The following is a 13,796-nucleotide window of genomic DNA, read 5'->3' on the forward strand; positions in this document are numbered from 1 at the left end:
TTAAAAAATATATATCAAAGTCAAGTATTAAATTATATATTAAGCCTTTTGAGATTTTAACTCTTATGTGTTTTATTTAAAAATTTAAAAATTAAGATTTAATCATTGTTAATGAGCACTTGATACTCTTAGGGTGGGTTTGGATGAGCGATTAGATGGAGTACGTTTAACTTACTTTTTATCTTACGTTACAGTATTTAATCTCACCGTCACCGTTATCTTTACACTAATGGTAAGTAAATGCGCTGTCCATCCAAACCTACCCTTAATTATGGTCGATGTCCTAAGAAGGCTCGAGATAGTGAATTAAATATATAATTTTTTACTTTTCTCTCCTTTGATCTCTTCGATGAAAAAACAACGCACTCATTTCTGTATTGGTCTTTTTGTCTTTATCTTTATTGAATCAATGCCTGCACGCTGCGATTAAATTCCATTATTGTACTTCTCTTTTTTTTTATTTCCTTGCAATAATTTTCAACATTATATATATATATTTTTTTTTTTTGAAAAGAACTTGGACCAGTTTAAACTTAAATTTCTATTTTCTCATTGAAGATATCCCCAAGGCCGAGTCATGGATGAGTCGGACCAGGCCTGTGGACCTAAGAAGGTCCACCCGAATTTTTATTTATTTTAAAAGCAAAGGGTGATTTGCAATAAATACCCTCAAACTATGGACTACTTTTAGATTAGCCCTTAAAATTTTAAAACGTTCCAATTGAGTTGTCGAACTAAAGTATTATTTTTGCGGGATAAACACCAAAACTATACATGAACTATAGTTTAATGTGCAATTGTATACAGAAAATTTTGATTTGATCCAGTTCTCGTAAATTATTAACATAATTATTAATACAACATCATTTTATGTTTATATATTGCATACATAAATAATTATATTTATCCAATATAAAAATAAATTGATGTATTTATCTCTTTAAATTTGTATGATTAATTAAAAATTAAAGTTTCAAGTACACATTTGAACTACAATTAGAGTTTCAAGTGTATAATTACACATTAAATAAAAGTTCATGCATAATTTTGAGATTTAGCACTATTTTTGCAAATCGCTTTGATGTTAAATACCAAATTGAATTTGATGTGTCAAACTCATATGGATTAATTTGTCAGAATTCGGTCTTTGTACTAGACCTGATAATGGGTCAGGCCACCCGATCCGGCCTGAAGGCCGCTTGAAATGTGGGAGGGTTCGGGCAAAAATATAGACCCGAAAAATGGGCTTGGACAAAAAAATAAGGTCCGTTTAAAAAATAGGTCGGGCCTCGGGTAAGACATTTTTTGCTTGGAGGCATTTTTTGCCTGGGCCCGAATTCACTAAAGGACAAAAAAAAATCTGCTCTTTTTTTTGAATGTTATTTTCTTATTATTTTCACCTTATTTTGCTACCATTTTACTATTATGTTGCTACTATTTTGTCGTTATTGTTTGAATATTGTATAAAACTTATTTTATTGTTAAATTTGTTATTATTTTAAAGGCATTTGTTAATTTTGTTATTATTTTAGAGGCATTTGCTTGTTAAGTTAAATTTATCTTAATGTTATTTAAGTCCACATATTTTTTTAAATTTATTTTCAGTTTGTTGAGAAATATTTATTTTGATGTTTTTAGTATTTTTGATGTATTATATATATTTAAAAATTATATAAAATAATATAAAAAATTAATGCGGCCGGGCCAGGCCTAAGTTTTAGCATTTTTATCTTGGTCGGGCTTGGGTAAAATTTTAGGCCCATTTTTTGGGTCCGGTCCTAGTAAATGGGCCTAAATTTTTATTTGATCCCGGCCCGGCCCATGAGCACCTCTACTTTGTACTATAAAAAAACTAAAAAATTATTCCAATTGGGTAACATTGTTAAATCGATGACTTGAGAATAAGCAATTCAACAATTTATATGCATTAAATTAGAAAAGAAAATCATGAACGCAACAAATTATATGCAATAAATTAACAATATAAGGAGCTGAAGTTCATGTGTCCGTAAACTACAAAGACTAAATTACGACAAAATAAAATTAATGAAAAAGCTAACTTCTCAATCTTTTTTAAAAAAAAAGCTGACAATTAAACTGACTGAAGTGGTTAAATGAAAATAATCCTTTAGGTTGAGGGTTCAATTGTAACATCCAAAGTTCAGATGCCAATTTGAAATTCGATTCATAATTGAAGGGGCTTTGATGGAATTAACCCAAGAATAAAAGAAAAGGAAATAAAAATAAAATAAAATAAAATAAAAATGAAAGTAACTAGGCTGCCGCGGGCAGAATCGGCAATAGTCAACGATGAGAGGTGTGAGCCTGCGCGTGGAGTTACGCCAAATACGCGATTTCATTTGATTTTGGAATATTTCTTCTCCAATTTTTCCCCTTTTCTTTTTCCAACGATTTCGCATTATTTTTCATTTTCATTTTTGATTTTTCTTTCTTCCATTTCAAATTTTAATTCCGATCGAGCACCAAAATCCTTATTTCCTTTTCATTCTTTTGAAAATTTTAATTGATTGATTAACTGTTGCAAAGTTGAGTTTTTGATCGGCAATGGTGAAAGAAACTGATTTCTACGACATTTTAGGGGTCAGCCCTTCTGCGACAGAGTCTGAAATCAAGAAAGCTTATTATATGAACGTATTTTTTTTTGTTATATTTTATTAGATTGGATCATCTTTTTCAGGCTTTTTTTTAAATGATTTTATGTTGGTAGATCCGTTTCGGGTTCTAACTGGTTTTAAATTCAGAGGTTCCGTTACAAGTTTCCCTGTTCATGCTACATTTTTTATTCAGTTCTAATAATTTTCCCCTTTTTTCGGGATGAAACAGTATAACGCTCTTCAGATGACTACTCTTCACTTTCATTATTGTATGTAGGCACGGCAGGTCCATCCAGATAAAAATCCTAATGATCCTCAAGCAGCTCAGAATTTTCAGGCAAGTCCTTACATTTTTAAATGTTCAACACCTAAACAAGAAAGAAATAGAGAAAGAAAATGATAGTTTAAATAATCCTTTATTGTTTTCTTTGTTGTTTAACCTTGGCAAAGTTTATGACACTTGTTTAATACCTTTTCTTTTAGAGCATAACTAGTCAGACCTCTGCTTGGAAAGTGAAATTGAATACTATACTCTTGTGTAAACTGTGGTTCCTTTTATCTGCTTTCTGCTTAAGTTGTGTGCTTGTAGCCTTCAAGATAGAAAATTCTGCTTTAAACATCAAAACGAAGTTCAATTTCTGCACAACTTTTTTTTTGACCTTGACCTGTTACAGATTTTATTATCTTGATTGAACCAGAATTAACCATTTTCATCATCCTGCCGTGAAATTCTTAGTTGTATGCGATTGTTATTAAATCACTTAGGTGGTGTTTGGTATGGGGTGATCACTCCAAAAACCATGGTGATCTACGCATAGGGATAAATCATCATGTTTGGTAAGTGCTCAATTATCTTACGTGGCAATGATCTTAGATCACTGAGAGTGATTATGTCTTGGAGGGTAATCTATTTCCCATCTAAAAGGGTGGGAAACTTTTATCACCAAAGTGAAGTGTTATGTTAAATTTACTATAGCCAAAAATAACCATTTAATATTTAAATTGATATTTTACTTTCTCTCAAAATTATATATATTTTTAAGTAATTATTGTATTTTCAAACCAATATCCATTTTACCTATTTCCAAACTGAATGTAGTGTTTTCTTTTAACTTTTTTTTTATTATATATAACATATTTTTTTGTTTTTCTTTTTATATGATTTTAATAGATATAGTTTTATTTTCTAATGTTTTCTTACATTATATAATTATAAATATTAATTTACTTATCAATAAATATATTTTTTTAACTTAATAATTTAATGGTACTTCATTATAATTTATAAAATAAATAAATTATTACTAATTTTTTATTTAAATAATATTAAAACCATTAACTTGTATAATTTTTACAATATTCATCGCTGGTTTGGTGCTTTCAACAATATAATATTTAATTATTATAAAACCAACCAGAATGATCTTTAACTCCTAGTTGTTTAATTAATGATTGTTAGCCAAACATGGTGATTTAAATCTCTAGGGACAAGATCACTCTTGTAATAGTGATTAGGTTACCATGGTAATATTGCAAATCATACCGGACACTACCTTAAAGCTGCTTGGCTAAAGAATAGTGATCATGTATCTTAATCTTAGTGTTCTTGTAGAAGAACAACAACAGCAAACATAAGCTATTTCTGATTATTTCTGATTATTTGAGGTTAACTTCAATTAAAACCATATCATCATATCCTCAAAAGGACCCAAAAAGGGAAGATGGAAATTGTTTAAATGTACAATTATATGTGCAGCCTTTTGAACATTATAAGTCTTAGGTGCTAACTGCTCTACTCTGTCTGTATTAGTTTCATTGAATCTAATAATGACCTTGATTTTTTTTATTTTTATTTTTGAGAATTTTTATTTTCTTAAGTTCTATTCAGGTGTTGGGAGAGGCTTACCAAGTATTAAGTGATCCGGCACAACGACAAGCATATGATGCTCATGGGAAAGCAGGAATCTCAACGTCAGTTCCCTATTCTTATTCTATGAATATATGAATTTCAAGGCTCATACACATTTTTAATCAGAATATTGAAAGAAATATAATATTCCTCCATTCTATTTGTTTGATGGTTTTGTTTGCTTGCAGTGAAGCAATTATTGATCCTGCAGCAATATTTGCAATGCTCTTTGGTAGTGAGCTTTTTGAGGAATATATAGGTCAACTTGCTATGGCATCAATGGCCTCATTAGACATTTTCACAGAGGGGGAGCAGTTTGATGCTAAAAAGGTGCAGGAAAAAATGAAGGTAAAAATACTTATCTAAGCATGTAGACTATAGACTTTTACTAAGAATTTCAATTGTGACGGGGTGAGTGATTGCAGGAAGTAATAGGCAAAGAGATGTTTATGTCAGTAAATAGTGAATTGTCTTTTGCCTTAGTTGTAATTCCCAAATTGTTGAATATAGAATTGGAATAGGTTTTTCTAATGCAAGATAGTTTTCAGAACTGACTCATAGTACTTTCACCTGGGCTAGGCATGAAAATCTCGGGGGATCAAGTATCTTATCAAAGAGAAACTGGATCAAACCTGAAGCAGGACTACACTTGGCTGTGTCTGTGGAGGACAAATAAGTTGTTAGAAATAAGGTACAGGGTATATGAAATTTTAGGAGAGAAATTAAACTACAAACAGAAGCATTTACTGCAGTGAACTAAGCAGGACACTCGTAAAGAGAGAACCGTAATAAATGCAAAGATGAAGCATCTTTTACCCAGTAGTGAAGGGCTTGAACTAAGATTTCTAGATGGATGGGATGAGGTATTAGTGCCTCTAACACATAATTTAAATGTGAGAATTTGTCCTCTAAAAAAGGAAATACTGAATGAATTGATTATACATTATTTAAACCATGATTTAAAAAAAAACATCGATTTATTTAAACCATGCTCATGAGCAAGTGCATAAATATACTCCAGAAAAATTAGTGGGTATAGGGAATCGTGTCGACGGGATCTATTTAGTTCTATATATACTTGAATTTCCTCCATTTCAAATTTGATTTGAACCAAAGATAGGCGATCTATTCGGTTATTAAATGATGCATAGTGCGATACAGTCAAAACAAGGTATTATAGTAAGAAAAGCATAGATACCTCGGAGACAAGCGGATTCATCAACGGATTCTCTATCCCATCTTTTGCCGTCTAATTGATTTATGTTCGTTATAGGATAAGAAGATGGTTAGATTGCCACTATTATTTTTAAGGGTGATAAATGGTTGTCTGCCTTGTATCTCACCTCTGTCAACTTATTTGTTGTAATTCATAGATACGGTAGAGTTGTAGATAGGGGAAAACTAATTTTGACTTGACAAGTTTTCCAAAACCACCTGATATTTTCAAGGTGACACATACATCCATTTCATGTCTTCTGTTTTATATATACATTGGATTAGGGTTGTGGTTCTAATTATTTTATGAAAAGACAAATAGACCTTGATTTCTCAAGGGATCTAGGTCTTGGTCTGTTAGTGTTTTTCCCCCTTTACCAATTTTGGAAGAGAAAGGAAGCGGTAATTGTTACTTGTTCTTTATTCTTTATCAATTTTAAATGAAAAAAAAGTATTTTATTAAATAACTAGGCTAAATCATATGACCCTTCTAGACCTCGCATCGCAGGTGACTTCTTGTACATGGGCCTCCAACTTAGTACAATTGTCTAATAGTCAATGGTAAACAAAACCTTGTTCAATCCTAATTGGAGAGGTTTGAGTACATTTTTGTCTCACATTTTTTGTTCAATCCTAAGCTGTGGGAGTAAAACATGATATATTTGTCTCTATTCTTTCTTTTTCAATGTGAAATTGATCAACTTAATGTAGATGATTATTCTCAGTGCAATGATGAAATTTTATTTTGATGGCATTTTGTAAAGATAATTATTATTATCCCTTGGTCTCACCACTTTCTTCCTATTAAATTTATTCTGACTTTTCAGTGTTGTAGCACCAGTGTGAAGTAAAACAAAATCTTTTAAGGGGTGGTACAATTATTTACTGTTGCTTGCACACTCTTTCAATGTTCCAATCACTTTCTATGCAAATGCTTGTCTACAGGTTGTTCAGAAGGAAAGAGAAGATAAGCTTGCACAATTATTGAAAGATCGACTAAATCAATATGTGCAAGGAAACAAAGCGGACTTTGTTAATCATGCAGAAGCTGAAGTATCAAGACTCTCTAGTGCAGGTACTATGCCTTGTTCTCTTGGTGTGTATGTGTGTGTGTGTATTTGTTCTTGTACATCTATTTTCCAGCAATTCTTAATTTAGGATAGACACATTTGCTTTGTATTTTTTGTTTTCTCAGTATCTTTTTCTTTTGTATAATTTATTCTGAGTTGTGATACATTTTTCCATACATGTTTTACAGCATATGGTGTTGATATGTTGAATACAATTGGTTACATCTATGCAAGACAAGCAGCAAAGGAACTTGGAAAGAAAGCAATATACTTGGGTGTACCCTTCGTTGCTGAATGGTTTAGAAACAAAGGTCATTTTATTAAATCCCAAGTAACAGCAGCAACAGGTTAGTAAATGCTGCAAACTTAAATGGTTTGTACACAGTAACTATGATTTATTAGTAGGTTAAAGTTCCTGAAAGGTCCCTGTATTATAGGGCCTGGATCAAATCAGTCCCTCTATAATTAAATGGATCAATTTAATCCCTATATTATTAAAAAGAATCAAATACGTCTAAATTGTAATAGAGTTAACATTTACTGTATAAAAAATGTCTTGAAAATTATTCTTTTTAATTGCAGTTCAATTCCAAACAAAAGATTTCATTTATAGAAAGATAAAAATTTAAAAATATCAACTTTGTTAAACAGTAAATGATATTTTTTAAACAATAAATGTTAATTCTATTCCAATTTGGACTTATTTGATTCTTTTTAATAGTAAAAGGACTAAATCGATCCATTTAATAATATAGGAACTAATTTGATCAAATCCCTAAAATACAGGGATCTCCCAGGTACATTCACCTCTATTAGTAATTCGTTTGATTTTCAACTGCTAACTTCAATAGTGGGTCATCTTTTCAATCCATTTCAAGAATCAATCAGTTGTGCTGTTTAATTATTTTTCTTCCCTTGTGAGTGTAGGTGCAATTGCTTTGCTTCAGCTGCAGGAAGACATGAAGAAGCAGCTTAGTGCAGAAGGAAATTACAGTGAGGAAGAGCTTGAGGAGTACATGCAATCTCACAAGAAACTGATGATTGATTCATTATGGAAGCTTAATGTAGCTGACATAGAAGCTACTCTTTCTCGTGTTTGTCAAATGGTTGGTTCATCAGTCTCTTATTGCGCTTAATAACACTGGTTTGGATATTTGTTGGTAAAAGTACCATGGAGGCCCCTGTACTAGCATTCAGATTGCATTTTGCCCCTTCTACTGAAAAAATGGGCAAATTGGTTCTTGTACATTGGATTAAATAGCAAATTGGTCCTTTCTGTTAAAAATTCACCCATTTGTGCTGTTAAAAACTGGCGCAGCTGACGAATAACCAGATAATAACACATTACCTCATGCTGATATATAGGGATCAGTTTTTAATGGATGAAATTTTTAACAGAAGGACCAATTTGCTTTTTGATCTAACATACATGGACTAATTTGCCCGTTTTTTGAATAGGGGCCTCCATGATACTTTTACCGATATTTGTTGTATTTTTGTTATAATCTGTCAAACCTTTGTTTTAGGTTCTCCATGATCAAAAATGCAAAAAGGAAGAGCTTCGAGCACGAGCAAAAGGGTTGAAAACTCTTGGTAAAATCTTCCAGGTGTGTCTATGCATGTTGTTTTTCATGTTTTTCGACTTTTTCCCTCTTATCTTACTATTTTCTTCAATTATTCTGAGCTTTCTTGGAAATGCTATGCTATGAATATAGAGTGTCAAGTCAACAAATGGAAATGAGAGTGATCCTGTGCTAGGCAATAATGCAAGACATAAATTAGATGGAGTTGAGCCAAGTTATAACAGTGGTTCTCCAAATGTATCAACAAAGTCCTCATCCCGGGAAGAACTATCTCCTTCTCCATTGGCACCACAGGTATGGTTATTATGCTGATTGATAAATTCTTTAGTTTATCCATATGATTGCCATAGCTCTTTCTTTGGGTTTGATATATTAGTTCTATTGTTGTTCAAGACTGCTGTTACCTAACTGAGATATAGTCCTGCATTGAAAAATATTTTTCTTTCTATAAATTGGACAACTGGGGTTGCATTTAAAGGATCTGAGATTGATGCATTTAAAGGATCTGAGATTGATCTTAAGTTTTCACAAGGCTTTAACTAGTTCTACCATGTCATGTATAATGGTAAAAGTACCATGGATGCTCCTATACTAGGAGTCAGATTGTATTTTCCCCCTTTACTAGAAAATTAGGTAAATTAGTCCTTGTACATTACATCAAAAAGCAAATTGGTTCTTTCTGTTAAAAAATCATCAATTTCTACTGTCAAGAACTGATGTGGCTGATAGAATAACCAGACTACTACACGTAATGTGTCACGTGTACCTCATTCTAACATACAGGGAGCAGTTTTTAACTGAAGAAATGAATGAAATTTTTAACAGAATGATCAATTTGCTCTTTGATCTAAAGTTCAAGGATTACTTGCCCTTTTTTTAGTAGAAGGGGCAAAATACAATCCAAATCCTAGTACCAGGGCCTCCATGGGACTTTTATCCATGTATAATATATAAAATCCATCAATTGGAGAGGACTCTAAAATCTAATCTTAAAAGCATACACAATGTAGAATATGGGTTCTAATGTTGGAAGCGGGCAAATATTGATCTTAAGTTGAATACTTTTCTTACTCATCCGTATTGCTGCTGCTCTTGCATGGTTTAGCTATATATGTGTATGTATATTCTGAGTTTGAAACCGTTTGACATTGTAGAGCCCATACGTGGAGGCCCCTAACTTTGTTAATGCTCAATTGCCGAGGCCAACAGCACCGCCTGGTGCACAAAGACATCCATGAATTACCTGAAGAGATGGAGAGGCTTTGATTCGTAAAGGTATACGCTTGTATTATACAGCTATATCATCTTGTATCAATATTGTGGGTGCAGCTACAACTGGCAAAAGGTTTTTTTTTTTCTTTCAAATGTTACATCATTTAATCATGCATACTTTTTTTGTGTTTTGAGAGATTTCAAGAGCGTATCCCACCCCCATAGTGAAGCATGCCTTTTATGATCTTTGTGACAGATTAGATCTCTATAATATCATATAGTAATATATATATATATAGTTCTTTCCATTGTCATACTGGTCTTTAATTGTAGTTTGTTTTTTTTTCATTTATGTTTTGGTTTGACATGTTAATGATTTGTATATATACCTAGTTTCTATATGGATATATTCAATTTTTTTAAAAGAATTATTTTTTGTGTATTTTAAATGATATATCTTGGCATTCATGTCTAAATACGCATATAAGTTGAGTCACTACTTTTAAGTTCTTGATTGAGTTGGTGTTTATTTGAGAAATATAGAAACTCTTAAAATATTTTAGCAAAGTAATAATTTATTTTAGTGATATATATATATTGGATGAATCTTTTTTTTATCATAATAAACCCAACACTTATAATACCCCTTAATCATGAAGTTAAAATAGAAAATGTTATTATTGTGGTGTTGATCCTCTAAAAATGGTATTAGTGTAGTTGAAACTTGATGTCTTCATGAAAATGGAAAGCATGGATTTTATTTAAATGTGTTCAAGTAAGAAATGAGAATGCTAATGAACAACGTTGCTTATGAGCCTCTTCTTTACCATATTGACTGCATGATCTATCAGCAAACTCCATCTGCAATTTTAAAAAAATCTATACTAATTGTTATAAGTTTGACTGATTTTAGTGCTTCGAGTTAACAGATGTTAACTCAGTTCATGAAATTACAAATGAGGACAATGTAATTATAATCTTAAAAATTAAACAATATATTTATGTCTTAAAATTTCATTTCATGTAAAAAAAAAAACAGTAACACTATTTAAAAATTCACTATTTTTACTTGTCTTTCAAAAACTTAGAAAAAAAAAACTAAGAGAACTACCATTTAAAAATATATATATACATCATTTTTCTTCAAATATAACTTTTAATAATAGTTTTTGGTTAAATGCAACTATTAATTTTTGTAATGTACGCAAGGCATACATTTTTTTTTTTGAAATTTGAAATTTTAGTTCAACTTAAATGGTTGTAGTTAAATCTATTTAGTTAAATTATGCCATTAGTCCTGGACTATGTATAAAGTTGTAAATTCAATCCATATTCTCAATCAAATCATTTTTTTTTTGTGAATTAAGCTAAAGATTACATAGGGACCTCTTGAATCTACAATTAAAGACTAGTATGACAATGGAAAGAACTTCAAACATGTGCGAGTCTTTATCATTTGAGAGAGCCATTTTTGCTAATGCATCAACAATCTTGTTAGTCTCCCTGGGAACATATCTCAAGCACCCCTTTTCTTCCATTAATAGAATTTGACGGATCCACTTAAACAGAGTAGAATTTGACCCTTCAAGTTTGTTATTACTAATAGCAACAACAACGTCAAGGTTGTCAGATTGGATGATGACTTCATTATATCCTTGCTTTTGGAATAGGTTTAAACTATCTAATATGCCTCAAAGCTCAACAACAAAGGCTGAACACTTCCCTAAGTAATGATTATACCCCAAGATCCAATTTCCTTTCCCGTCACATATTACTCCACCTGCAGCAGAAAGACCAGAACAAGAGTGAACAGTACTATCAGTATTGAGGGAAAAGCACATACCTGAGCTTGATTGAATAGGAGTCTATTGCGGTTCCATCACCAAATCTTCCTTGTGGACTAAATAAAATTGTTTTGCCCAGCTATAAGAGACCTTAATAATTTTTTCTAGATTCATAGATTTTCCTTGGAAGATGAACAAGTTTCGATTCTTCCAGATGCACCAGAGAATTAGTCCAAAAAAGCAAGCCCATGTTGACTCTCTCATGCTGTTCTCTGATTGGACTTGCAGATTTGAAAGTAACCATTTTGAAAGATCGCCATTAAAAAACCGCCTTTTTTTATTAGATGGAATAACTTGATTCCAAATATCCTTCACAAACAGGCAATCTCTAAGTACATGTAGAATATCCTTATTACCATGACCACAAAGGTGGCATGACTCATCTTGTCCAATCCTTCTATGGACTCTTTTAGAACTCGTTAAGAGTCTTTGTTTTAAGACTAACCGGATGAATTGCCTAACTCTTTGAGGTCCCGAGATTTTCCAGACAATGTTCCAAGTGTCATCCATTGGACTCCAACACTCCACCTTAAGCATCCAATAGGCGCCTTTGACTGAAAAGACTTCGGTTGTAGTACAAGTCCAAGATAAATAATCTGGCTCGGCTGACTCCATGGAGGGAGGGACACTAATGATACATTGGACTATTTCTTTTGATAACTATACCCGAAACAAATCAATGTTCCACATGCCATTTTCCATTCTGATCTCGAACACTTTACAATCAGGAATGATATTCGCGAGTCAAAAGATATGATTCATTAAAGGACCAATGTTAGGAACCCAAGCATCTTCCCAATAGCGAATGGTGTGTCCATTGCCCACTAACCAAATCATGTTATTACATAACAAAGGCCAAACCTTAGCAACAGATTTCCACATGAAGGAACATCTACTCCTCATGATGCAAACAGGCATACTTTCAGTTAATCCATATTTTGCTCTGAAGACCTGAACCTATAAGGCTTCTATCTTAGTAACAAGACTATACCCAATTTTCATCATAAAAGCTTTATTTTGAAAGCAGAGGCTGACAAATATTGTCCCATCCAACTAGAACCATTTTCCCTTTCCCATCAAAAGCACCCCAAATAAATTGCCTTGCCATTTTTTCAATTGAATCATAGATACCTTTAAGGACCAAAATAAATTGCATGAGATAGCTCGGAATAGAAAGCAAAACAGTTTGTGCTAAAGTGACCCTCCTTGCAAATAAGAGCTTTTTTGCATCCCAACTTGAGGGGCGATTACGAACTCTTTCCACCGAAAAATCCAAAATACTATTTGTAACTCTTTGGTGAAAAAGAGGAATCCCCAGATAATGTCTCAGATCATTAACTTCTTAAAAATCAAGGGTATTGTTAATCTTTCTCCTTAACTCTTTAACACCAACAAAACAAAAGACATTGGTCTTCCTGGCATTAACCTAATGACCCGAGAGCTCACAAAAATTACCCAAAAAGCTTTTGAAAAGACCACTATGCTTCAACTCAGCTTTACCGAAGATCACTAGGTCATCTGCAAAGAATAAATGAGAAAGATTTGGCCTTGTGTGCGATAATTGGATAGGACTCCGCTCTTCAGACGAAATGGTTGATTGAAAACGATGTCTCAACCATTCCATACATATACAAAGAGATAAAGCAATAAAGGACATCCTTGACGAATTCTCCTTATCGGCTTGAATTTAAAAGTTGGAACTCCATTCCATAGGACCTGCATGGTAGAGGTCGAAATAGCATTCATAATAACCTGTATTAAAGAAGAACGGATACCTACTACTTTGAGTGAGGCTTCTACAAAGTCCCAATGCACTCTATTATAAGCTTTCTCCAAATCAATCTTGATAGCCATCTATTCAGAGGCGGATTTAGGGGGGCTGGCAGGTGCCCCGACCCCCCCTAAAATGTAAAATTGTTATTTAGGCCCTTAAATTTTTTTAAAAATTTTAAATTAGTAAAGGTAAAATTTCATTTAAAATTATAAAAATCGATTTAATCCTTTTAAAATTATAAAGATATAGACTATAAAAAATTAAATTTTCATCTGGCTCCCCCTAAAAATTTGTTCTGGCTTCGCCCCTGCATCTATTGGAGATTCTTCTTGAACCTCATGGAATGTAGGCTTCCTGAGCAATGACAACGTTATCGATAATACTTCTCCCCGCTATGAACCCAGTTTGCTCTTGGATTATAAGCTTCGAAAAAGTACTCTTAAACCTGTTCGCAATGACCTTCATAACCAGTTTATATAACACCGAACAAAGGCTAATGTGTTTGAATTGCGTAAGGTTTTTAGGATTAGAAACTTTTGGAACTAAGATGATAAGGGTATTATTAAATTCCGAG

At 32.4% G+C, this 13,796-nt stretch overlaps 1 protein-coding gene across 3 annotated transcripts; it reads left to right on the forward strand.

Annotated features, from left to right (window-relative positions):
• The first annotated feature begins 2,281 nt into the window (after positions 1 to 2,281).
• LOC121202991 (chaperone protein dnaJ 10) lies at positions 2,282 to 9,918 on the forward strand. Of its 3 annotated transcripts, none has more exons than XM_041096149.1 (10): positions 2,282 to 2,652; positions 2,893 to 2,952; positions 4,504 to 4,586; positions 4,713 to 4,872; positions 6,685 to 6,814; positions 6,998 to 7,156; positions 7,737 to 7,915; positions 8,336 to 8,416; positions 8,525 to 8,686; positions 9,547 to 9,918. In XM_041096149.1, the coding sequence occupies exons 1-10, from the start codon at positions 2,566 to 2,568 to the stop codon at positions 9,628 to 9,630; spliced, it is 1,185 nt and encodes a 394-aa protein (XP_040952083.1). In that variant the 5' UTR covers positions 2,282 to 2,565; the 3' UTR covers positions 9,631 to 9,918. The 3 variants fall into 3 exon arrangements, with proteins under 3 accessions (XP_040952083.1, XP_040952084.1, XP_040952085.1); XM_041096150.1 differs by having other exon boundaries at positions 2,292 to 2,317; positions 4,494 to 4,586; XM_041096151.1 differs by having other exon boundaries at positions 2,324 to 2,652; positions 4,494 to 4,586.
• Positions 9,919 to 13,796: the final 3,878 nt, after the last annotated feature.

This window comes from Gossypium hirsutum, chromosome D06 (genome assembly GCF_007990345.1).
Source record: "Gossypium hirsutum isolate 1008001.06 chromosome D06, Gossypium_hirsutum_v2.1, whole genome shotgun sequence".
In the NCBI taxonomy this organism is placed as follows: domain Eukaryota; kingdom Viridiplantae; phylum Streptophyta; class Magnoliopsida; order Malvales; family Malvaceae; genus Gossypium; species Gossypium hirsutum.